We start from the raw sequence: 25,071 nt of genomic DNA, 5'->3' as shown, positions 1-25,071 counted from the left end.
GCTGGGGATTTCGGTGCAAAGGAACTGGGGGGGTGGGGGACAGCTCCACCGTTATATAGCCAAGGTATTGGCACATACACTGCCTGTATGGGTACTGCTTGGCAAAATTCTCTGACTTTGGTGTGCTGGGAACACACACACCTAAGTGGAATACTTGTGTGCACCCACATCTTGAAGAACAACAGTTACAGTACAGGTAAGTAACTGTCTCTTTTTTTGTCAAAAGACCTCACACATAATTTTCTACAAGAGTTTTGACACTGAGAACATCATCAATGTGTAGGCTTTTTATAAACTTTTTGCTATTGACTTCTGTGATGTACATTTATTAATGGCTAAGAGTGAGAATTTTTTCCATTTTATTTTATAAATAAAGTATTATATGCACAATAATTTACATGCAGAATTCATGTCCCCTGCAGATTTCTTTGCTTCCCTGCAGAAAAATGACTTTCTGACAGGGAAGCAAAAGGAATCTGCAAGAGCAGTCACGCACCACTCCCTAGTTGCGCAGGTACATCATTTCAGGCACCTGGAGCAGCCATGGAGAGATAAATAACTGCAGGGCTGAGGACACCCCCAGCCAGTGGCTCCTACCCTGGGATTAGCTGCCAGTCCTGGCTGGGCTGGAGGCAGGAGAGGATGGGATTTCCATTTCCCCTGCAAGGAGTGGCTGGGGCTGTCAGAACCACCACAAGAAACCTCCCCCAGCTGCAGGAAGCTCAGCATCCTCCCCTGCTTCCTGCCCCCATCGCTTCTTATATGTGGGGGAGGGGTCACTGTATGGGGAGCTGCTCCCCCATCTGCCCAGGCCCCATGCATCTGGACCTCCGGTACCCAGACACCCTCGGCAAGCCTCACCCAGTACATCCAGAACCCACCTCGACCCTCCATATCTGAACCCCACCCCATTGAACCTCAGCCCCTGCATCTGGAGCCCCCTGCACCCAGACCCCCTGCCTTCTGACCCACACCGTTGCACCCAGACCACGCCCACTGAGCTCCAGTCAAAACCTCCACCCTGAAAAGCCCCAACCTCCTGCACCCCTCGATCCCCTAGATCCATTTTAGCTGTTTAACTCCAAAAGTGTCTCTCTGAATTTCCTTCAGATTTAGTGGAAAAAACTGTTACAGCCTGGGACTTACCCTACATAACAGAGTCTTGAATTTTAAGAGTAATGCATATGAAAATCACCTTATTGTAATGAAATTCTGTTTGCAGTCTTAGTTATGGAGAAACTATTTGTTCATAATGGTGGTATTGAAAATATTCCAAGAAAATCTCATGCTGAAGTTGAGTTCATTTCACATTCATAATTGCCAGCATATTAATATTTTTGCTAGGAACAATTTCCATATAGCTGGTCCCTAAGCTACTAGAGGGTCAAGTGTGTATTCTGGTGAATACGGGTTTTAAAAATAAAAATATTTTGTCATTTAAAACTTCAAAACTAATACAGTTTTCTTAAAGAGCTGCTCTTCTACCAAGGCAGAAATCCACTAAATCTTACACTGAATGTATGTAGACTTTTGATATTGCCTCAGTGTGTGTTGTTTCATCACAGTGATATACTGCTGGCACTATAGACTTTGACATTCATATAGCACATGTAAAACTACTGTTGGGAGAACTTCAAAAGTTCTGAGATGAAATAAACATTCCAAAATGTGAATCTGAATCCATAGATTCCCCCTAATATTTTGTGATCATCTCCCACAAAATCACCTTTCCCCGTTTAGGCCTTAACTTACTGGGGAAAAACCTAGCAACCTGCTATCCTATCTAGTGTGATTGGGGCAGCCAATAACTTTTGCTCTCTCATTTTGGCAACTTTATGGGGGCGCTAATCACCTCCCTCTCCCAAATTATCCCACAGTATAGTTTTTCCCTCTTTTCACTCTCCCTCTGCCACCTTTGCTGGGTCCCCTTTTATCTTTGCCTATCCCCAGTATAATGTTCATCTTCTCTCCCTGTTTTTCGCCCTCCTCCCGTCTCCGAATCCTGTTGTCCTCTTTCCTCCTCCACACAGGGTTTAACTGTTCCCCCTTTTCTCCCATTTCGCTGAGGAATCTCATTGTCGTTCTCCACATTGTGGGATACGTGATACGATTACAGCTCCGTTAATGTGGAGGCTAGCTGAAGCTGCTGCTGTTTGTAGCTGTCTCCGGCTTATGGAAAGCAATGAGGAGGGCAATGACAGTAGCAAAATGGAACTCTCTGGTTGCTCAGCTGGAGCAGTGATTGCTGGTGGTCAGAGGCAAGGACTTGAACCAGTTTTATTTTGTATTTTTAGTCTCGGGTACCAGGTCCTTATCTCTTAAATATCCCACATTTCAAGGGATGTCATTCATTTTAGATCCAGGATCACCTATGATCTGCACAAATTTAGTGTCCCTCATCTTTATTTTTGGAAATTATCTTCATCAAAACCAAATAATTAAGAAACAGGTGATAAACTCATTTACAGTAAAGGAATGAATCCCACGTAATTTTAAGTTTCCTGCATAAATAATTTTTATGTACCTTTGGTTCTTTGTTATACATTGCTTCCCACAGTTGGGCTAGGTTCAGATGTATGACTAAAATAGTCTCAAGCCCCCATCTCTCTCTCTCTCTCTCTTTTTGCTGCAGCTAGTCTCTCTTCAGGACAAGAACCTACCTTTACACAACTGAAAAACTCAAAACTTGAGAAAAAACTGGTATTGGTTTATTCAGCAGTTGCTTACTCATAGTGCTGAAGAGATGATTGACATTGTGATGCTAGTAGACCAGGTCATGCCAGAGTGTAATCAGGTCAATTCACTTGTGTATTAGTATAGATCAAAGTAATTGTTAAATGTATAAAAAGAGTGTATTTGGTGTTTAAACTACATGAAAACTAATGGGATCTTTCATGTATTGTTTTGCTTGTATGTCATGTTATAATGTAATAGCAAACATTTACATTGCAAGTATCCCTATAACTGAATAAATCGTCAGACAAGAAAGAAGCCTTATGAAATGCAGATAAAGAACTTTAACAGCAAAAAGGCTAATTTCAAAGCAAGTGGCCATGGTGTGTGATGACTGAAGGTCAGAGACTCAAAGTGCTTTCTTCACTCACTGTCATCAAAGGAAAAGCCCATGTGGGGAGAGACACTGTCAGCTTGCGTTCTGTCAGAAGGAACTTTAAATATGGATTCGAGGAAATCGAAATATGGATATGAAATATGGATTTGTATTCTAACAGGGCAGGAAAACTGAACAAGAAGACAGAGATTCCCAGAGTTATTCTGGGTAGCCTTGAAAGATTTTTGGGAGTCTGGCAGTTATAATGTCACTGCCACCATTTGGAATCTCAAACTGTGACTCACCTTTTATATATATATTTTACCTGCTTTAACCTCTAAATAACTCTCACTTCCTTTTCTTAGCTAATAAACCTTCAGTTAGTTAACTGTAAAATTGGCTACCAGTGTTGTCTTTTGTGTAAGATCTGGGGAAGTGATTGGTCTCTTGAGACTGGGAGCAGCCTGATGTGGTTTGATTTTTGGTTTAAGTAAACTTTTATCACAAAGTTCAGTTTGCTTGGCAAGATAGACTGTAGAGTCTAAGTCTGTGACTCCATGATAAAACTGGTATAGTGACCCAGGAATTCATATTTGTTACTGGTTTGATGAAATCTAATTATAGAACATACCAGCTTGGGGTGTCTACCCTGTTTTCTGACCGTCTGCCCTGAGATAGGCACTCACAGTTTTGAGCCACTCCAGACAGAATGAGAGACATCATCCCTTGAACATTTAATAAACAATTTGAAATAGTATCAGTATGTTCCTTAGACTATATATGTGACGGGCATTTAAAATGGAACAGAAACAAATTATAAGGGCACTTTCACTGATTAGTTTAACTGAGCATAATGTTAACTAAAAGTATGTAACTTCTGAAATCTTAGCCTAATTATTGATTATTATATTTTTATTCCTAGACTTTTTTGTTTTGTGACTTGGGAAACTTCACTATTGATAAACTGTAACATTGTAGGCTTCCTAAAATGTGTTCCAGAACTTGTGGCATCTTGGATGTTGTAGAGAACTCTCCTTCTTGAGTTTATTTTCATGTACAAACTGTAGTGTACTTAAAACACGTTCAGTACACACTTCAAACTACACATATGTCCACTGCACCAACTCAGCATTATGTTTCTAAAATAATCTTTGCACAATAATTGTGTATTATTTCCCTGTCAAGTGATGAATTAAAATATGATCTTACTTGCAAGATGAAGGGATGCAAAATTTAAGAGTGTTTTTCTCTATATATGAGTGTGTACTCTTGGGTAATTGGATATATGTCAAAAATATTTGAAAAATGCAAGATCTTAATCAAAATAGAAATAACAAAACTAATCAATGAACACCTGAAACGAAGTTTCACACATATGAAGATCTTTTTACATTCTATGTTGTAGAAATAACATTTTGAAATATTTTTTAGGAAAACGTACTATCCCAAAACCACATCCTCCAGTTGTAGGTGAGGTGACCCATCACAGCATTCAACTCTCTTGGGATTTGGAAAATATAACACAAAGAAAAGGACCTCAAGAGCAATGGCTAAAGATGTCAATTGAAGAAGAGGACCCCAAATTACATACCTATGGTACCATTTATACGTAGGTGAAATGTTAATGAAGTTTTATCTTAATAAGTTATGGGTTGCAAAGCATTTTGAAGATGAAAAGTGGTGAAGAAATGCTAAATATTTATTATGGTGGCAATGTTGGTTTTGTTATGTTCTGAAAACTATTACATTTTTCATTCAATTTTTAAAATATAATTTCTTTTGAATTAAATTACTTAATATAAGCACAATTTTTGAGGTAATACCACTTATGACCTATAATTTTTTGTAAAAAAAGGGTATGTTGTTACTCTGCTCCACCTTGCTTTGATCATGAGGGGTGCATACCTGAAGCAACTGAGTAACACCTACATGGCTGTTAATTTGTACAGGGCAGGTACAAATTGCTGGAGGATTCACTGCTCCTTGAAGTCTTTAAACCATGATTTGAGGACTTCAATAGCTCAGACATAGGTGAGGTTTTTTCGCAGAAGTGGGTGGGTGAGATTCTGTGGCCTGCGTTGTGCAGGAGGTCAGACTAGATTATCATAATGGTCCCTTCTGACCTTAGTATCTATGAATCTATGAATTTCCATTCACTTCCCTTGGTCACAATTAGTGACTGTCCCCTTAACTGCTATATATGGCTGTCAGTATGTTAGGTGATGTCCAGAGACAATGGTTGAAATCCTGGCCCCCCGTGAAGTCAGTGGCAAAACTTCCATTGGCTCCACTGGGGCCAGAATTTCACGTTGTGTGTGTGTTTGAGAGGTGTGGATTCTGCTTGGCTGACTAATAGCTGAAATAAAACTAAACCTACCGTGCAACCTGCTGGCTGACAGCTCCAAAGTGGTGCAATCATCTGGGAGAAGATGGCCAATGCCCATGAGACTATATTTAATATTATTAGGGATGACCTCTTTTTTCTTTTCTTTCCTTGGGTTATGGTCTGTATAGGCAAAATGTGGGAGAGCGGGGCACTAGCCACCTCCCAAAAGTGGCTTCATACCCTACTCCCACAAAATGAGCACTGAATCCCTTTATTTCCCTTCCACATTGCACCTAACTTGAATAATGATTAGTTAGCAAACTGCAGAACTTGCCTCTATAGGAGTAAGGGGCTAAGATGATGCTAAGAGTGATTAGGGATGTTAGGGTTAGAGGGCAGAGGACGTAGGAGCTGCTCCATCCCTTCACTTTTGCTCATATTTGTATATCAATGGACACCAACATAAGATCTGTAAGATGAGCAGCTTGTTTGTAAAGCAGTCCAAGGACTGATGTTTTGTGCTGCTCTTCACAGTACAACTTGCCTTCCCCTAAAGCCCCAGGAGATTAAACTTCTTAAGATTAGTCACTTCTTAACTCAAGCCTGTTGCATTGCACTGTTGTATGGCATGCTGCACTGACTCCAGATTCTTCAGTGACATATAATATAGTTCCCAATCTTTAGAAAACTTTGCGGTGTAAGATTTGTCACTAGGTGGCAGAATTAGACTGTGTTAATACTGACCTTTTATGCTCCGCTGAAGCAGTTTCTTTCATATTTAAAATGTTTTTAAGACACTGGGTTTTGGGAAAAAAATTCTAATAATTATAGCATTTTTTAGAAGTAGAAATTTTGCATCTTGGATGCAGTAGGTGTCAAAGGGCAGACTCTCTAGAATTCTTGTGAATAGTTAATTAGCACTTTCACTTTGTATTTGTTATGTAAAAGAAACTTATTAGACACCTGTTTTTTTCCATTGGGGTATTACTGCTGCAAAATGTATTTAAGCTATAAATGATGACAAAACTGTATATATTCAGTGTCTGGCTTTTAAAGATGCACACAGATCTGTGCCTAATTTTCGGATACAATTGCAGCAACTGCGTGCACAGGTTAGGCATTTGTATAGGCAAATGGCTGTTTATGCTTCTAATGAGCAGTTTCCATCTGAAAATATCTAATTTACATGTGCACTTAACCTTAAGTGGGTGTATAAATTAGGCTTTTGTCAACATGGGAAAGTTTTACCAGTTATATTGATATAGTTCTATAGGTGTAGTCATCCCCTGTGTGGATGCTTTTGGTCCAGGATAAGAGTGTTTTTTTTCAGTTTAGCTTAAATCCTTTCCCAAGTGACATAAAATAAACTGAAAAAAGTCATTCTTATCCTGGAATAAGTGGATCCTCACTGGATTTATATCAGTATAACTTTATTGGTTTAAATTCACAACTTAGCTTATACTGCAAAAACTTTCCCTATGTAGACACAGCCATAAGGTCTAGATCCTGTAGATAGATCAGCATGGGAGCAGTGGTGTAAAATTGTATGTGCATTTTTGCTTGAGCAGTTATGCATCAGGACATTATGCTTAAATGTTGTTTGCCAAAATGTTTGAAAAATACTATCTGAATTATTATATAAGAAATTTTTTAGGGGATATGCTAGACAACATGTCGTGGAAGGTCTTGAGCCGAGAACAACCTACAGATTTCGACTAAAGATCACTAGTCCTACAGGGGAGTGTGTTTATAGTCCAGCTGTCTCTGTATCCACTATTAGTAAGTATAGACTTTAATTTATTATAAAGTGACAAAAATTAAAAAATTTCTTACTATTTTTTTAAAAATTGATATAAAATAGCTGTTGAATTGAAAACTGTATTAGGAATTCACAAAAATTGAAATGTATATTTTGTAAACATAAATATATTGCATATGTTTACTACTTATTCTAAGAGTATTATGGGTTATGAGTCACCTACAGGCTGAGTAGTTCTGTATTTTCTAAAATAGTAGTGTCATTTTACAAAATATAGTGGGCTATTTCAATTTTCTCTTCATGTTATTCAGACCCCAACTGTTGGAGTAGAGAATAGGCCAGAAGTGTTACTAGTTCCACCAAATGCTACTGTGATTTCTTTTTTTACTCACTTCAATTAAATTCGAAACAAAGCTTATTCTCAAACTGAAATAAAGGTCTGTCCCTTAAAGAGGAAGAACAGAAAATACGTCTGAGTCTGTCAGCCACATGTTTCAAGAAAGGCTAGAGAATCTTTCTGTGCCAGAGAGAGTGGGTCATGGGACTCTGTGGTTTGGATTGTCTCATTGGGGAGTAGCACAAGGGAAAGAATCGGCAGGAGGAGGGTTTTGTGTGGGAGAGCTGACTCAAGGATGGAAGGATATAGGTGGCTTGGGGTTCTGTTTAAGAGAGGGTGGTATAAGTAGGTATCTCAAGTGGTGAGTTTGAAGTTCAGTGTGGAGGAGGTATGGTCACAGGGGATGGCCTTAAGAGCAGAGATGGTATGAATTGTGGTTTGAAATGGGGAGAGTAGATCTGGAGATTTGAAAGACGGTTTAATGGGAGAAGGGACAGCAAACACTCATGACATAATCTATCTCTTGTTTTCTGTGTTTAGAAAAAAAACATGTCACTGAGTGTGATATCAAAAATACTTTAATCAGTGAAAGATGTCTTCCAAATTTGTGAGTGACAGAGACAGAGCCACAAGTGGTACATGCTCACTTAACCTATTTTCCATTAACTCATTTATAAAATAGGCTGTGCACATGAAAACAGACTGTCTCTACGTTTCTAATTTGCTTTCAGTTGTATAGTGGTTTAATAAATCAGAAAAGCAACTACTCTGTTTGAATAAAAGGGTGTTCTGCCTTTTTTTTTTCCTCCAGGAAAAATACAAGAAAATACTGCTTAAATGAGGCATGCAATTTTAATCAATTGGGCCCTAAAAAAAGAGAAACAAACAGCTGCTGCTTGTTAATTGGTGAATGTCTTCACCAATGAGCTCATCATTTATTCACTACTTTCAATGGAGCCTTAAATTCCATAAATAAAGGTGTTATCACCACATTATGGTATGACTGCCTGCACATCTGTAACCAAATGACTCATTTATAATACAGGAAGGATTCATTTAAAAAGAGAAATTTATGACTTTCACCTGTGCAGATTCATTGTGCTTGTGTAATTATTATGTTTTATAGTGAGTGGACAGAACTTTCATATGAAAGCACAGGCATGCATGCTTAAATTCACCGTATGAAATGTTAATTTTTAAAAATATTGACATTAAATTTTGGAACAGCACTAAAAAATTTCCTTAATTTCACTTTTATTTCCCCTGACTCTTACTTTGGCCCCCTGCACAACCAGATAACTGTTCTTTTCCAAATAAATTACCCCTGAAGAGTCACATTGTGGTTACTTTGGGAACTAGATGCCCTGCCATGTGGCTATGTAACCTTGACAGGGAGGTTTTGCAGTGGCAATGCTCAGGAAGAATTTAGAGTTTTGAAGATTATTTTAAAATATGTATGTTTCAGTAGTGTGGACCGGATATTTGCAATGATGAATCCAGGTAGACAACATTAATGGTAGTTAATTCTCCAGTTATTTATGCCAGTTATGCAAGACTGTAAATAATTAGATTTATGTTTATATCTTTGTTTTATTAGACATTAATATGCATAATTAACCACGTTCATATTTTTTCAGGAAATCTAAGTGGAAAAAGGGCATAAGAATTCTGTACCCCTGCAAACACTCATTCCAAATTATGGATTAAAATATATTTGAACGTTCCCACTATTTGATTATTTACTGGTCAAAATTATATATTATTTTTAATATATTTCATTTTAATATGCAATTTAGAAACTTTATCTTATTTTTAATTGAAGTAGAGTGTCCTGAAAATGTTTGTGATATATGTTGTTTGTAGACTAAATAACTCTCACTGTATTGTTGGCGTACATACTAATGGATAACTGGTGCTTTGGTCTTGAAATTCAGGGAGAAATTACCTGCTACTATGGCATACCATTTTAAAAATTCCTGACCTTTTATCTTTGTTCTGTGGTTAACTATAATGTCATAGAAATTGAGGTCTGGAAGGGACCTTGAGAAGTCATCTAGTCCAGCCCCACTGGGCAGAGGCAGGGACAAGTATACCTAGATCATCCCTGAAAGGTGTTTGTCTAACCTGTTCTTAAAAACCTTCAATGACAGGGATTCCACAACCTCTCTTGGAAGTCTATTTCAGTCTTTAATTATCTGTATAGTTAGGTAGTTTTTCCTAATATTTAACATAAATTTTTCTTGCTACAGATTAAGCTGATTACTACTTGTTCTACCTTAGCGGACAAGAACAATTGATCACTGTTCTCTTCTAACAGCCTTTAACATATTTGAAGAGTATTATCAGTTCCCCCCTCAGTCATCTTTTGTCAGGACTAAACATGTCCAGTTCTTTTTAATCTTTCCTCATAGGTTAGGTTTTCTGAACTTTTTGTCATTTTTTATTGTTGTCCTATGAACTTTCTCCAGTTTGTCCATGTCTTTCATGAAGTGTGGCATCAAGAACTGGACACCGTCCGTCTGAGGCCTCCCCAGTGCAGATTACAGCAGGACAGCTATCTCTCTCATATCTTACGTATGAACTCTTGTCCATACACCCCAGAGTGATGTTAGTCCTTTTCATAACTACATCACTTCATTGACTCATATTCAATTTGTGACCCACTGTAACCCCTGGATCCTTTTCAGTCCTTAGTCAGTTATTCCCCATTTTGTAGTTGTGCATTTGATTTTTTTTTCTTTCTAATTGTAGTACTTTGCATTATTTTTGTTGAATTTCATGTAGATGATTTCAGTTCTCTAATTTGTCGAGGTTATTTTGAATCTTGTCCTCCAAGCACTAGCAATCCCTCTGTTTGGTGTCATCTGCAGATTTTATAAGTGTACTCACCACTCCATTTTCCAAGTCATTAATGAAAGTAACTAATAGTACTGAACCCAAGACAGACACCTGTGGAATCCCTCTAGATAACGTCCCTCCAGTTTGACAGTGAACAACTGATACCTGCTTTTTGGATATGGTCTTTCAACCGGGTGTGCACATAGAATGTAGTGGTAGCAGAAAATCATTAATAATAATAATAATAATATATCAGGAAGGAAAATGTATGAACAAAGTGCAATTGCTATTCATCAATGCATGTAACAAAAACTATAAATATTTGTGATAAATTGCTTGTTGTTCGGAGACTTGTCTAAGGTTAGGGTAACTCCTGCCTTGCAGTCTCCCCTTGCAATTGCTTGAAATAAAAATTGTCTCTGACTTACTGCATCCAAACAGAGAGAGACTGTCATAAATATAAAGGGAAGGGTAAACCCCTTTGAAATCCCTCCTGGTCAGGGGAAAGCTCCTGTCACCTGTAAAGGGTTAAGAAGCTAAAGGTAACCTCGCTGGCACCTGACCAAAATGACCAATGAGGAGACAAGATACTTTCAAAAGCTGGGAGGAGGGAGAGAAACAAAGGGTCTGTGTCTGTCTGTATGCTGCTTTTGCTGGGGATAGACCAGGAATGGAGTCTTAGAACTTTAGTAAGTAATCTAGCTAGGTATGTGTTAGATTATGATTTCTTTAAATGGCTGAGAAAAGAACTGTGCTGAATAGAATGACTATTTCTGTCTGTGTGTCTTTTTTGTAACTTAAGGTTTTGCCTAGAGGGATTCTCTATGTTTTGAATCTAATTACCCTGTAAGGTATCTACCATCCTGATTTTACAGGGGTGATTCCTTTACTTCTATGTACTTCTATTTCTATTAAAATTCTTTTTGTAAGAAAACTGAATGCTTTTTCATTGTTCTTGGATCCCAGGGTTTGGGTCTGTGGTCACCTATGCAAATTGGTGAGGATTTTTACCCCAGGAAGTGGGGTGCAAGGGTTGGGAGGATTTTAGGGGGTAAGACGTGTCCAAACTACGTTTCCCAGTAAACCCAGTTAGAGTTTGGTAGTGGCAGTGGATATTCCAAGGACAAAGGATAAAATTAATTTGTACCTTGGGGAAGTTTTAACCTAAGCTGGTAAAAGTAAGCTTTGGAGGTTTTCATGCAGGTCCGCACATCTGTACCCTAGAGTTCAGAGTGGGGGAGGAACCTTGACAGAGAGGATTTGATTTCTTCTACAAGACCACATTTCCCTAATTTGCTTATGCGAATGTCATGTGGGATGGTGTAAAAAGCCTTACTAAAATCAAGGTATATCAAGTGTGCAGCACCCCCGCCCCCATTCCCTAGGGCAGTTACCATGTCAAAGAAGAAAATTAGTTTGGTTTGGCATGATTTGTTCTTGACAATTCCATATTTGCTATTACTTATTACCCTACTGTAGGTGCTTGTCCAAACTGATGGTTTAGTAATTTGTTCCAGTATTTTTCTAGATATTGAAGTTAGGCTGACTGGTATATAATTCCCTGTAATTCTACTTTTGTTTCCCTTTTTAAAGAGAGGTACTATGTTTGCCCTTCTCCAGTCCTCTGGGACTTCACCCCTCCTACATGACTTCTCAGAGATAATCATTGACCGTTCTGAGATTACTTCAGCTAGTTTCTTAAGAACCCTAGGGTGAATTTCAACAGGCCCTGTCAACGTGAATATATCTATCTTATCTCTCAGGCTTATTGACTTTAAGGCCAGAAGGGACCATCGTGATCATCTAGTCTGGCCTTCTGCACATTGCAGGCCACAGAACCTCACCCAGCTACTCCTGTAATAGACCCATAACCTCTGCCTGAGGTTGTTTCCCTATTTTGGCTTGCGTTTCTTCCCCCTTAATATTGTTGTTAATATTGTGCTAAGTATCTGATTACTATTAGCTTTTTTAGTGAAGACTGAAGCAACATAGGCATTAAAAGCTTCAGCTTTCTTGGTGTCATCCGTTATTAGCTCTCCTTCCACGCCAAGCAGAGGACCTACAGTTTCTTTCATCTTTCTCTTTCTCCTAATGAATTTATAGAACCTCTTCTTATTGCCTTTTATGTCCCTTGCTAGATGTAACTCATTTTATGCTTTAGCCTTTCTGATGTTTTCCCTACATGTGTGTGGTATACTTTTGTATTCATCCTTAGCAATTTGCCCATGTTTGCACTTTTTGATTTTCAGGTCTTTAGTGATCTCCTGATGCAGCCATATCTGTCTCTCCTTTGCACTGAGATTGTTCGCTGTTGCACCTATATTGTCTCTTTGAGAAACTGCCAACTCTCCTGAACGACTTGTTCCCTTAGATTGTCTTCCTATAGGACCTTACCTACCAGTTCTCTGTGTTTTGTTTTTTCTGTTTTATTTAAATCCATTGTCCTGTTTTGCTGCTCTAACTCCTTCCTTTCCTTAGAATCATGAAATCATCATTTCATGGTTACTTTCACCCAAATTGCCTTCAATCTTCAGATTTGCAACCAATTTCTTTCTGTTCATTAGAATCATGTCTAGAATGGTTGCCCTGCTGGTTACTTCCTTCTAAAAGAAAAAGTTGTTCCCAATACAGTCCAAGAACTTACTGGACATTTTGTGTTTTGCCATATTACTTTTCCAACAGATGTGTGGGTAGTTAAAGTCCCCAATTACTATTGGGTCTTTTGTTTCGGATATGTCTGTTTATCATCAGTCATCATCAACAATATCCTGCCATCACTTTCATTTCCTTTCTTAGTAACTGTTAAAGCTTGGAAGGTCTAGAAATTTGGAGCTTTTATGCAAATTATATTTTGCTTAAATTTGCATATTTCAGGATGGTGCAGTTCCCCTTCACTGTCAACTCCTTCAGTTTTTCCCCAAGCCATCAACTTGTACCAATTCTCCTCTTCCAAGTCATCCATCAATTCCCTTGAGGTTTTTCCCAGTCTCTCCTTCTGTATCTGTCTTCCATATCCCATACCCTGCCCTAAGTATTCCCCCAGCCCTTCTTCTCTCTGGTTTCCCTCTGCCTTCCCCTTTCCCTTGAGTTTAGATGTCCTCCTATCTTTCTCTTCTTGAGGTTCCTATCCCGCTTCTGTTTGATTTTTCCCTTGGGCTTTTCCCAGGTCCCTCCCTTTCTAAGGCTTCCCCTTCCTCTCTTGAGTATGCTTGTCCCCCCGCCCCGCATTTTTGCCCCTCTCTCCCCTGGCTGAAGTGCTTTTCCCCCCTGAATGCTAGAGGAACCCAAGGAACTGTTTAAAGAAAAGGAGTACTTGTGATAGCTTAGAGACTAACAAATTTATTTGAGCATAAGCTTTCGTGAGCTACAGCTCACTTCATCGGATGCATGCAGTGGGAAATACAGTGGGGAGATTTTATATACACAGAGAATGTGAAACAATGGGTGTTACCATACACGCTGTAATGAGAGTGATCGGGTAAGGTGAGCTATTACCAGCAGGAGAGAAAAAAAACCTTTTGTAGTGATAATCAAGGTGGGCCATTTCCAGCAGTTGACAAGAACATGTGAGGAACAGTTGGGGGGGGGGGGAATAAACATGGGGAAAGAGTTTTACTTTGTGTAATGACACATCCACTCCCAGTCTTTATTCAAGCCTAATTTAATGGTGTCCAGTTTGCAAATTAATTCCAATTCAGCAGTCTCTCGTTGGAGTCTGTTTTTGAAGTTTTTTTGTTGAAGAATTGCAACTTTTAGGTCTGTAATCGAGTGACCAGAGAGATTGAAGTGTTCTCCGACTGGTTTTTGAATGTTATAATTCCTGACGTCTGATTTGTGTCCATTTATTTTTTTACGTAGAGACTGTCTAGTTTGGCCAATGTCCATGGCAGAGGGGCATTGCTGGCACATGATGGCATACATCACATTGGTAGATGTGCAGGTGAACGAGCCCCTGATAGTGTGGCTGATGTGATTAGGCCCTATGATGGTGTCCCCTGAATAGATATGTGGATACAGTTGGCAATGGGCTTTGTTGCAAGGATAGGTTCCTGGGTTTGTGTTTTTGTTGTGTGGTGTGTGGTTGCTGGTGAGTATTTGCTTCAGGTTGGGGGGCTGTCTGTAAGCAAGGCCTGTCTCCCAAGATCTGTGAGAGTGATGGGTTGTCCTTCAGGATAGGTTGTAGATCCTTGATGATGCGTTGGAGAGGTTTTAGTTGGGGGCTGAAGGTGATGACTAGTGGCATTCTGTTATTTTCTTTGTTGGGCCTGTCCTATAGTAGGTGACATCTGGGTACTCTTCTGGTTCTGTCAATCTGTTGGTTATGTGCTGGAAAGGGACAGACTGCTAAGAAAGTTTCCTCCCTAAATCCCGGTCTGGGTTGTAGCCTGTTGCTCCTTTTGCTGCATCTGCAAAGCTGCCTTTATTTGTGTTGCTGAACAGCAATTCAACACCTGCTCAATGGGTATGCAGGGAGAGATGAGTGGAGAGCACAGAGCCTCTGAGCTGATGTCAGGCACATTTGCATGGCCTCCCAAGAAGCTGCCTGAAAAATAGGAGATTCAGGCAGCCAACCAAGAACCCAAGAGAGAGAATCTGAAGTATACCAGGGAAACTTCTTCCTCACAATGCCACTCTACAGGAGTGGTATGTCTCTTCACTACCCATAATGCAGGGTTGTGGCTAAATGTCACACTCTATCCCTAATAGAACTGTGAAGTGTTTTCCAAAGAAGTACAGTGAAATGTAGGAAGTAAAATGCATGAATTAAATCTGACTCACCAACATGCTATTATGTCTTTTCCTCTTTATCTTTATCTTCTTTTGATTTCTCCTTTTTCTTTCTAATTTTTTCTTTTTCTCTCTTGTTCCCTTGGCTCCTTTTCTTTCATGGTAAACTGTTTTAGCAGCTACAACAGCATCACTCCCTTTTTGTAGTGTCCTCTCTCTTTGCTTTTGTTTGGTCTTCCTGATGCAATGGCTGACTTTAGAGTCTTGTTGAATGACTTGTGGTACTTTTCAAATATAGATGCCCTGCCCTAAAAAGTACCATCTTTGGGATACCTAGCTAATAAGAACTTCAAACAATATAAACATTGCAGAATTAAGATTTAAAGTAGTATGCCAAATTCTATAATTTTTATTGAAGCTGGTTCTCAGGCAAATAAAATAAGCATATTCTGGCAATTGAAAAATGTTAACAAATGTCTCCTACAAGCAAGTTAAGTCATCAACTCTGTAGCTATCTTGTAAAATCTCAAAGGATGACAACTGCAGTATTTTCACATGAACCCTCCACATTTTCTTTCTTTAAATACTTCCACACTCTCTCATTAGAATAATTTTAATCTTGCTTTGAGTCAATACTGCATTTTAACATGTAGTTTCCAAAAATGCAGAGGCATACAGGTTCTAGAAAATATGCAGTCTGAAGCTTCTTAAACTGAAATGTGGCTAACCACTAGTTGCTTGTTTTGCAACAGGATTTGCCTCACTTGGCATGCTGTCATCAGGTGCCTATCCAATAATCAAATTAAGATCTTCCACTTTTTGAAGTTTATTTCCACAACACGGGCTTTACATGCCCTTTTCATCCTTGCCCTTACTTTTTCAGAGCACAACCAGATATTTCAAGGGTTAATTTTCATGAGAGAGACCTGCAACACTTTGTGCTGGACCTAGAGACTGAGCAGTCAAATCTATTTGCTGTGTTCTACTCATCGTCTTTCGTATGGCTTGGGTAGATAGCAACAACTACAACTGTAGCTGTGTTCTCTGTAAATAGGAAAAAGATCATTCTGCATCCAAAAGAAGGTTGTTATTTTTTGGTTCATTAATGCCCATGTTCATCATTAGACTAACACACAAGATGTGGCATATGGACTAGAAATGTGGTCGTTACCAATGGCCACAGGAACTGATGTGTTTTAGAGATGGCCCACTGAAACTGGGAACATTTATGGGCACGAGGAACAATAAATTTGATTTGTTTAGGAAATACCATTTTACAACTGGCTTTTGTTATGAGAGAAGATATCTAGAACAGCTGTTAATCCAGTTCTGGGCAGTGTCTGGTTCTTATTTTTATTTTGGCAAAGGGCTGTAGGAAAATATCTTAGTGAGTAAAGGTAGGCTAATCATAGTCCAAACCCTAGTCAGGAGGGAGTCATGGTCAGACACAGCAGTTTTGCCCTTCAAGACAAAATGAAGAGAGAACTGGAAGCCAGATCTCTCCCAATCACCACAGCATTCAAGGGACCATACTATGTTGACTGAGCAGTAGGTCCTGCTCATGTTTAATCTCTAACATGATAGTTCCCAGATACAGGCTCACCTCCAGTACAGAAGTATATAAAGGGATTAGTCTTCCACCAAAATAATTGATTTTTAAAAATGGTAATGAAAAAAGACAAAGATTTAGTAATGAGCATACTGTATTGTGAGAATGATACCAGTGAGTGTAACCACACTTCAAGAGTCACCTCTTAAATAAAAACTATGTAACAATGATACAGATTCTGTTGTTTAATTTAGTAATCTAGAAAATATCCAGAAAGTGGTACTGAAAAATATGAAAGCTAATCATTTATTTGCAGTATTTCAATACTTGCCAACACTACTAGAATGAATCTTTGAACTTTTTTGCAAATACAGTAACTCCTTACTTAACATTGTAGTTATGTTCCTGAAGAATGCACCTTTAAGTGAAACGATGTTAAACTAATCCAATTTTCCCATAAGATTTAATGTAAATGTGGGGGGTTAGGTTCCAAGGAAATTTTTTTGGGGCAGACAAAAGGCATTATATACTATACAATACCGTACTGTACTGTGGTTGGGAAGTGCCCCTGGCTTACCCCACACAGGCACAGCCCACTGCAGGCAAGGACGCTAGGAAGCACCTTTGCAGCAGCAGTGGCAGCTTACCTGGAGAAGAACAGGCGCCGACTTTGTCGGGGGATGCTCCAGGCCCCCCTCTTCCTGTCCCCGCTCCACTTCAGGCCCACCTCTTCCCACCCCCACTCCACCTCCTTTCTGGAGCACGCCGCATCCCCATTCCTTCCTCCCCCCCCACCCCCAGAAAGTCCTAAGTGCCGCCAAACAGCTGTTTGGTGGTGGGGGGAAGCGCTGGGAGGGAGGGAGAGGAGGTGGAGAAGAGGAACTTGTGCAGTGCTCCCTTGTAAAGTTGCTGCTCTTCCACAAAATCTTACAAGCAGTGGACAGAGCAGGCAGCCAAACGACGTTATAAGGGAGCATTGCACAACTTTAAATGAGGCTGTTCCCTAATTGAGCAGCAAGGTAACTTTGAAACAACGTTAAGTGGGAGGATGTTAAGTGAGGAGTTACTGTACTTCCCTATTTTGTTTTCTACAGGAGAGCCGATGAGTGGAGAACAACTTCATCGAGCTGTCAGTATGAATGATGTAGAGGCAGTTCTTAACATTCTTCAGGGAGGGTGAGAAAATATTCTGATTATAAAATATCTGTAAAGTATTACAGTGGACATGAAATCATGTAAACTGCCTGATGCTATTGTGTTTTGTTTCAATGAGCTAGTTTCCCCATGTCCTAAAAATTAGATTTTACATTTTATGATAAAGTGACAAATTACAAATTTGCTTTGTGTAATATCATTTTACAAATTGAATGTGCTATTTGGTTTTGGTCATTCTTCCTTAAAAAGTGTATATCAGAAATAGATGGGATCCAAATACAGGCAATGGGAATGATCAGAAGCATGGAAACACTTCCATGTGAAATGAAATTGAAGAAACTGGTAGTGTTTATTTTACAGAGTTGACAAATAAGGCAGAGGGGATATCATAAAAGGGTACAAAATAAAGAAAATGGGCACCTATATTCATCCCTTCTCATAACACAAGAAAGAGGGGACTTCTGATGAAACAGAAAGGTAGAGCAGGGGTTCTCAAACTTCATTGCACCATGACCCCCTTCTGACAAGAAAAATTACTACGTGACCCCAGGAGGGGGATCGAAGCCTAAGCTCACCTTCACCCCCCAAGTCCCGCCACCCCAGGTGGGGCGGCCAAAGCCCGAGTCTCCCAGCAGGGAGGGGTCCAAAGCCAAAGCCCAAGGGCTTCAGATCCAGGCAGGGGGCCTGTAATCTGTGTCCCGCTACCCAGGGCTGAAGCCCTCGGGCTTCTGCTTTGATCCTAGGCTATGGGGCTTAGGCTTTGACCATGGGCCACAGCAAGTCTAACGCCAGCCCTGGCAACCCCATTAAAATGGGGTCGTGACTCACTTTGGGGTCCCGACCCACAGTTTGAGATCCGCTGAGGTAGAGCATTCAAAACGAATGAAAGGAAATACTCTTTTCTCACAATGCACAGTTAGCTTGTGGAACTCATTGACCCAAGCTATCACTGAGACCAAGAGTTTAGCAGAATTCAAAAAAGATAATCTTTATGGATAATCAGAATATCCAGAGATTCAAAAATAAAATTCCTGAATTTTGGAAAGAATATAAATTCTAATGATTTATGCATAAGCCAACCATTATCTTTTTGGTATTCTAAAAGGTCTTGAATGTCTATAGTAGCCATTGTCACAGACCGAATACTGGCTAGAATGACCACTGATCTGATCTAGTGTGTCAATTCTGTGTTCTAATATATGATGTAAAGTTCTAAGTAATTACTATACTTACATGAAAAAATATTGTTTAGTTCATTTTTATTTCATAATATAGTCTGTCTTCAAATCTTTATCTATTCTTTTATGAAAAAGAATTTGCAAGATACTGCCCAGATGGAACACAATGCCAAATATTCTGTAATGCTAAGCAGAAATGAAGAAACTCTTCTAACTCCAGATTTACTGTGTTAGAGGGCCACCCTGGTCACTTCACTGATACATTTTAAATTAGCATTAAACTATATATTTGTTTTTTCTTTTTCCCTCTGTCAACTATCTAGGGAAAAAAGTATCTTTTCCCTGAAATTTATTATGTATATTCCATTGCCAGAAGATATATTTTTCTCCAAAATTTTGAAGCTAATTGGACAAGACATATTGGAAGAATGAGATATGGAAAAAATAGAGGTTTCTTTTTACTTTTGGAAAAGTTTTCTCATTTACTTTGGAATGTTATATTTCAAATATTAGGTTGGTCTATAAATTCTAAATTTATTTTAGTATATTGTCCTTGAGAACTAATGTTTTTAGAAGGGCCAGGTGGTAAATTTTGGGGTTAACTGATATGAAACTTAGAGCTTTTGGAAAAATTCCATCTGTGCCTGGTGAAGTTGGGCATCAGGAGTAATCTAAACTGTTATAACAATGAGGAGTCCTTGTGGCACCTTAGAGACTAACACATTTATTTGGGCATAAGCTTTCATGGGCTATAATCCACTTCATGAGATGCATGTAGTGGAAAATACAGTAAGCGGGTTGTCAGGGTTCCCTCCCCACTCTGAACTCTGGGGTACAGATTTGGGGACCTGCATGAAAGTCCCTCTAAACTTATTTCTACCAGCTTAGGTTAAAAACTTCCCCAAGGCACAAATCCTGTTTCCACAAAATATCCCCCCAAGCTCCTTCACCCCCTTTCCTGGGGAGGCTTGAGAATAATATATCAATCAAATCGGTAAACAAGCTGAGCACACTAAAAACCAATCAGGTTCTTAAAAGCAGAATTTTATTATAAAGAAAAAAGTAAAAGAAACACCTCTGTAAAATCAGGATTGAAGGTAATTTTACAGAATAATAAGATTTAAAACACAGAGGATTCCCCTCTAAGCAAAACTTCAAAGTTACAAAAACAGGAATAAACCTTCCTCTTAGCACAGGGGAAATTCACAAGCTAAAACAAAAGATAATCTAATGCATTCCCTTGCTATTACTTACAATTTGTAATCTTAGATGCTTATTTCAGGTAGGGTTTTAGGAGATGTTTTTCCTGCCTTGGTCTCTCTCTGTCCCGGAGAGAATAACCAAGAGAGCAGAAAAACAAAACCTCCCCCCACAGATTTGAAAGGATCTTCTTCCCTTATTGGTCCTTTTGGTGAGGTGCCAACCATGTTATTTGAGCTTCTTAACCCCTTACAGGTAAAGGAGGGATTTTATGCTACCCTCAGCTGTATGTTTATGAAACAGGTATAAATATACAGCATGTGAAAAAGATGGGAGTTGCCTTACCAAGTAGGGGGAAAGGGGTCAATGCTAATGAGGACAATTCAATTAGGGTGGAAGTGGCCCATTCCCAACAGTTGACAAGGGGTGACACTAACCCCCCAGTTGGTAAGGCAACTCCCATCTTTTCAGGTGCTATATATTTATACTTGCTTACTGTATTTTCCACTCCATGCATCTGATGAAGTGGGTTATATCCCACGAAAGCTTATGCCCAAATACATTTGTTAGTCTCTAAGGTGCCACAAGGACTCCTAATTGTTTTTACTGATATAGACTAACACGGCTATCTCTCTGAAACCTAAATTGTTATGTTTTGGGGTGTGTCTTCCCCCCACCCCTTTAAAGTAATTACTGTGAGAGTTTGAAAGCTCTTCAGCTGAACTAATTAGATCCAAGGAACTTATGAAATTGAAACAAAATAACCAACTACATCAAGTAGGCGCATATCAATATTCTAAATATTATATTTGAAAAGGAAATACCTAGACAAAACCTTTTTGTTAAGATAGAGTTAAGCTTTTAAATACATATAAAATTCATTATTAAAACTTTTAGATGTGAAATATTCTAAATATTTTAAAGCTAGGAACTGTAGTATTCAGATTCTGAAGACAATCTGAACTTTAAACCCAGATCAACTTCTGTCTGCTACCCTTATCCATGACAAACTTTCATGCTCATTTGCATTTCCAGTAGTAACCACAACCTTCACCTTACCATCTATATATATAGAACTAAGACTGTTGCCTCCTCCCTATACTAGATGGTGGATTGTGGCTCTCACCTGGTAAGTAGGGAATGGCCCTCATGGGGTGTGATGTGGCGGAGCCAGGGCACTCTTTCTGCTGGCTGCACTCCTCACATGCATAGCTGGGACCATAGGTGTTTATCACTCTCTACTTAGCGCCTGAGAAACTTGGTTTGTTTTAGGTGGTGTCATAAATACAAAGGGAAGGGTAAACCCCTTTAAAATCCCTCGTGAACAGAGGAAAAATCTTCTTACCTGTAAAGGGTTAAGAAGCTAAAGGTAACCTTCGCTGGCACCTGACCAAAATGACCAATGAGGAGACAAGATACTTTCAAAAGCTGGGAGGAGGGAGAGAAACAAAGGGTCTGTGTCTGTCTGTATGCTGCTTTTGCTGGGGATAGACCAGGAATGGAGTTTTAGAACTTTAGTAAGTAATCTAGCTAGGTATGTGTTAGATTATGATTTCATTAAATGGCTGAGAAAAGAACTGTGTTGAATAGAATGACTATTCCTGTCTGTGTGTCCTTTTTGTAACTTAAGGTTTTGCCTAGAGGGATTCTCTATGTTTTGAATCTAATTACTCTGTAAGGTATCTACCATCCTGATTTTACAGAGGTGATGTCTTTACTTCTATTAAAAGTCTTCTTGTAAGAAAACTGAATGCTTTTTCATTGTTCTCCGATCCAAGGGTTTGGGTCTGTGGTCACCTATGCAAATTGGTGAGGATTTTTACCAAACCTTCCCCAGGAAGTGGGGTGCAAGGGTTTGGAGGATTTTGGGGGGAAAGACTTGTCCAAACTACGTTTCCCAGTAAACCCAGTTAGAATTTGGTGGTGGCAGTGGAGATCCAAGGACAAAGGATAAAATTAATTTGTATCTTTGGGGAAGTTTAACCTAAGCTGGTGAAAGTAAGCTTAGGAGGTTTTCATGCAGGTCCCCACATCTGTACCCTAGAGTTCAGAGTGGGGGAGGAACCTTGACAGGGGGTGTTAGTAATTAGCTGTTTAAAGTGCTGTTGTACCACTTTTGGCAGGTGTGCAGGGTAGAAAGTATAGGATGTATCAGCAGGAGCAAAGTTTTTTTGGGAAAACTGAGAGATAAGGCCAGAATTTGGTGGCCTGAACCTACTGTATCTCACAGAGGAAGGGAAAGGCTCGTCTTTAAGGTGCCACAAGTACTTCTTTTCTTTTTGTGGATACAGACTAACATGGCTGCTACTCTGATTCCAGGATTTAGCTCCACAGCTCTTTGCATGTACAGAGATACCATCCCAGTTTAACAGACCAGTAAGAGTAAAGGAATCCATTATACTTCACCTTTTGTATCAACCTCATCCATCCTCCCCATATGATAGGCACATCTCTCTTGTCTGTTCGTCACAAATTGACCACAGATGTCATAGAGTAACATAATCATAGAGATGCACACAGACTCATTAAGTTATTTATATAAAACTGTATATATTTTAATCACTAGCAAGTTACCATCCCATTCAGTTGCAGTTGGTAACATGCAATTTCTAGTTGCTTTCATTTGTATAATAGATTAGTATCCTAGTTAAGTCAACAGGGTTAGAATAAGCTTGTTGTGAAACTGTCCAATTTTCCTGATTTTTTTCAAATGTTTATTAGAATATTCTAGTTATTATTTTGACTGCCATTATATTTCCAACCTCAACTCTGAGATGGTGAAGTTCTTTTTTCCCTAAAAATATCATTTTACCTAGGCAGCTATAATTTTTTAAGTAGCTTATTTTTCTTGGAAAAATGAAACTTGAAAAGTATTTGTAAATGAATTTCTATGGAAAAAAACAATAAAAAACAAACTAATAGAAATCAGCAAGAATAGTAGTCAGAATTTTTGATAAAACGATCAATGTTTTTTACTTTCACGCTGTTGGCAAAATTAATCAGTGATTACAATGCTTTGAATTTATAAGACACTCTTTAGAAATATGTTATGGAAAGATTTATAGTTGTCTCTGAAAATATTTGAGATACACTAGTTTGTAACATTTTCTTTTCTCCTTCTGTAAGACATGTGAAGGTGGATGTTCCTGATAAACTAGGCTTTACTGCTCTGATGGTTGCTTCTCAGAAAGGATATGATAGGTATTACTGCTTTTATTTTACCTCTTTGTTGTGTAGGATTGATTTTTACACTTGTTTAATATATTTGGAGCACAATAATAGACGGTCAGTTTAGGAAAAGTAGAATATTATTGATGTTTTGCTTTTTTGTAATATAAAGGCAACTTTGACAATTTATAAAATTCATCCAGAGTGTTTATTTTATTCTTCTGTGTACTTATTGTTGAAAATCAAAGAAGTCCCTTTTTAGGATTATTATTTATTTATTTTTTCACTATCAGTAATAGACTGTGTGTGCAAAACAAAGTTTTTATTTACTCTTTCAGAGTTTCTATTTTAATGAGAAATGTTAGTTTACTGGGCATTGTTCTTGATGAAAATATTTATTGCTATGTAGGCTTGCGAAAATATTGGTACAGAATGGAACAGATGTAAATCAGAAGAATGGAAGTGGAAAGGACAGGTACTGCACAGATATATTGCTTCACCAGAGGTTTTGGGGAACTGGTATTATGCATTATTGCATCATTATTTTTTCAGTTCTGGAAACTGATATTCAAATTCTAGTTTTGGTCACAACTGAAAATGAGTTTTATTGATTTAATCTTAGTTTCCATTTGATCACATCATAAAATTGCTACGAAATTCAGTAAACTGGCAATCTTTGTTCAGAAAGAACACAGGACTTCATTAGAAAAGAGAATTGTAGATCAGGAGTCAGCTGTATTAGCAGAGGTCTGAAGAGGAAGCTTACACAGTATTTACTCTCACTGCTTGGCTCTAATCTCTAAATTCACTCATTTTTATTTGTCTCTTTTCTTTACAAATATATCTTCAAGGAACAACCCTCTCTTCAAATAAACACTAGAACAGACTGTAGTAAGATAAGAGAAGTGGCTGATAACTATGATATATATGTAGTTAGGCACCGTATGCTGTTCTATATTAGAGCCGCTATACAAAATTCATATTCAGCTGAAAGTTGATCCCATCTAGTGACTCTTTGGTGGCCCCTATATGAGATAAATTTGGTGTGTGTCTGCTCCCACATCACAAAGTCACCACAACGCTGTATAATAATGGGCAGTCTCAACAGAGATACTGATAAGTGCATGGGCTATGGAGGCTGCTGCTGCCCTCGAGGTAAACAGAAGGTATCATTTACCAGGACTATCATGACAGTGCCTTTAGTCATCACTAATTTCGCACACAATTTTTAAAAACAAGTTTATGGTAATAAGCAAATTTTAAATATGCAAATTAGTCAATTAATTGATTTGCATAAGGCAGTGCTTCCTAAAATCTAGGTAAGCCTGCTAGGTCTTTCTGTTTCTGCTGGACCTTGTCTTTATCTGGGCTACTATCTTGATGCTGTCTGGGCTCCTTCTAGTCTGGCCTCATGGCATTTTACATAAACGTCTTCCTTTGAACTTGGCTTCCCCAGTGATTTCCTTCTGGTATATTCTTTACTGTGCCTGTCCCTTTGCTTGCAGCTGTCACCCTACTTCCTTCTCTGATGAGACTGCTACCAATCTGCTGGAATCCCTTACAGCTGTCATCCCTGAAGCATTCAGGAAGCCCAGTCCATTTGTAGCTACTTGAGTTTCTAGTGTAGTCACTCTGATTTCCCCATTGCATTCTTAGCTCCAGGCAGCCCTTTCTGGCAGTTCCGTTATCCTGCTTGTCCTCTCCATCATAACTAGGTTACTCTGTTTGGTACTTAGTAAATCAGACAATGAGAGGTAGAGTTACCTGGTTCCATACGTTATCCA

The 25,071-nt window shown here is 38.8% G+C and overlaps 1 protein-coding gene across 5 annotated transcripts in view; it reads left to right on the top strand.

Annotated features, from left to right (window-relative positions):
- The window catches only part of FANK1 (fibronectin type III and ankyrin repeat domains 1), a 64,802-nt gene that overhangs the window by 32,517 nt on the left and 7,214 nt on the right, over positions 1–25,071 (top strand). For 3 of the 5 annotated variants that reach the window (XM_084634678.1, XM_084634675.1, XM_084634674.1), the window contains exons 2-6: positions 4,481–4,658; positions 7,030–7,154; positions 17,681–17,762; positions 23,246–23,320; positions 23,697–23,762. In XM_084634678.1, coding sequence (XP_084490804.1) covers positions 4,481–4,658; positions 7,030–7,154; positions 17,681–17,762; positions 23,246–23,320; positions 23,697–23,762 — 526 coding nt within the window. The remainder of the gene's footprint in view (positions 1–4,480; positions 4,659–7,029; positions 7,155–17,680; positions 17,763–23,245; positions 23,321–23,696; positions 23,763–25,071) is intronic. The other 2 variants (XM_084634676.1, XM_084634677.1) reach the window with 2 other exon arrangements.

The sequence above is a fragment of the Lepidochelys olivacea genome (assembly GCF_965140295.1).
Source record: "Lepidochelys olivacea isolate rLepOli2 genome assembly, chromosome: 7".
Taxonomy (NCBI): Eukaryota; Metazoa; Chordata; order Testudines; family Cheloniidae; genus Lepidochelys; species Lepidochelys olivacea.
Note: the sequence above shows the minus strand (reverse complement) of the source record. Positions and strands in the feature narration are given on the sequence as shown.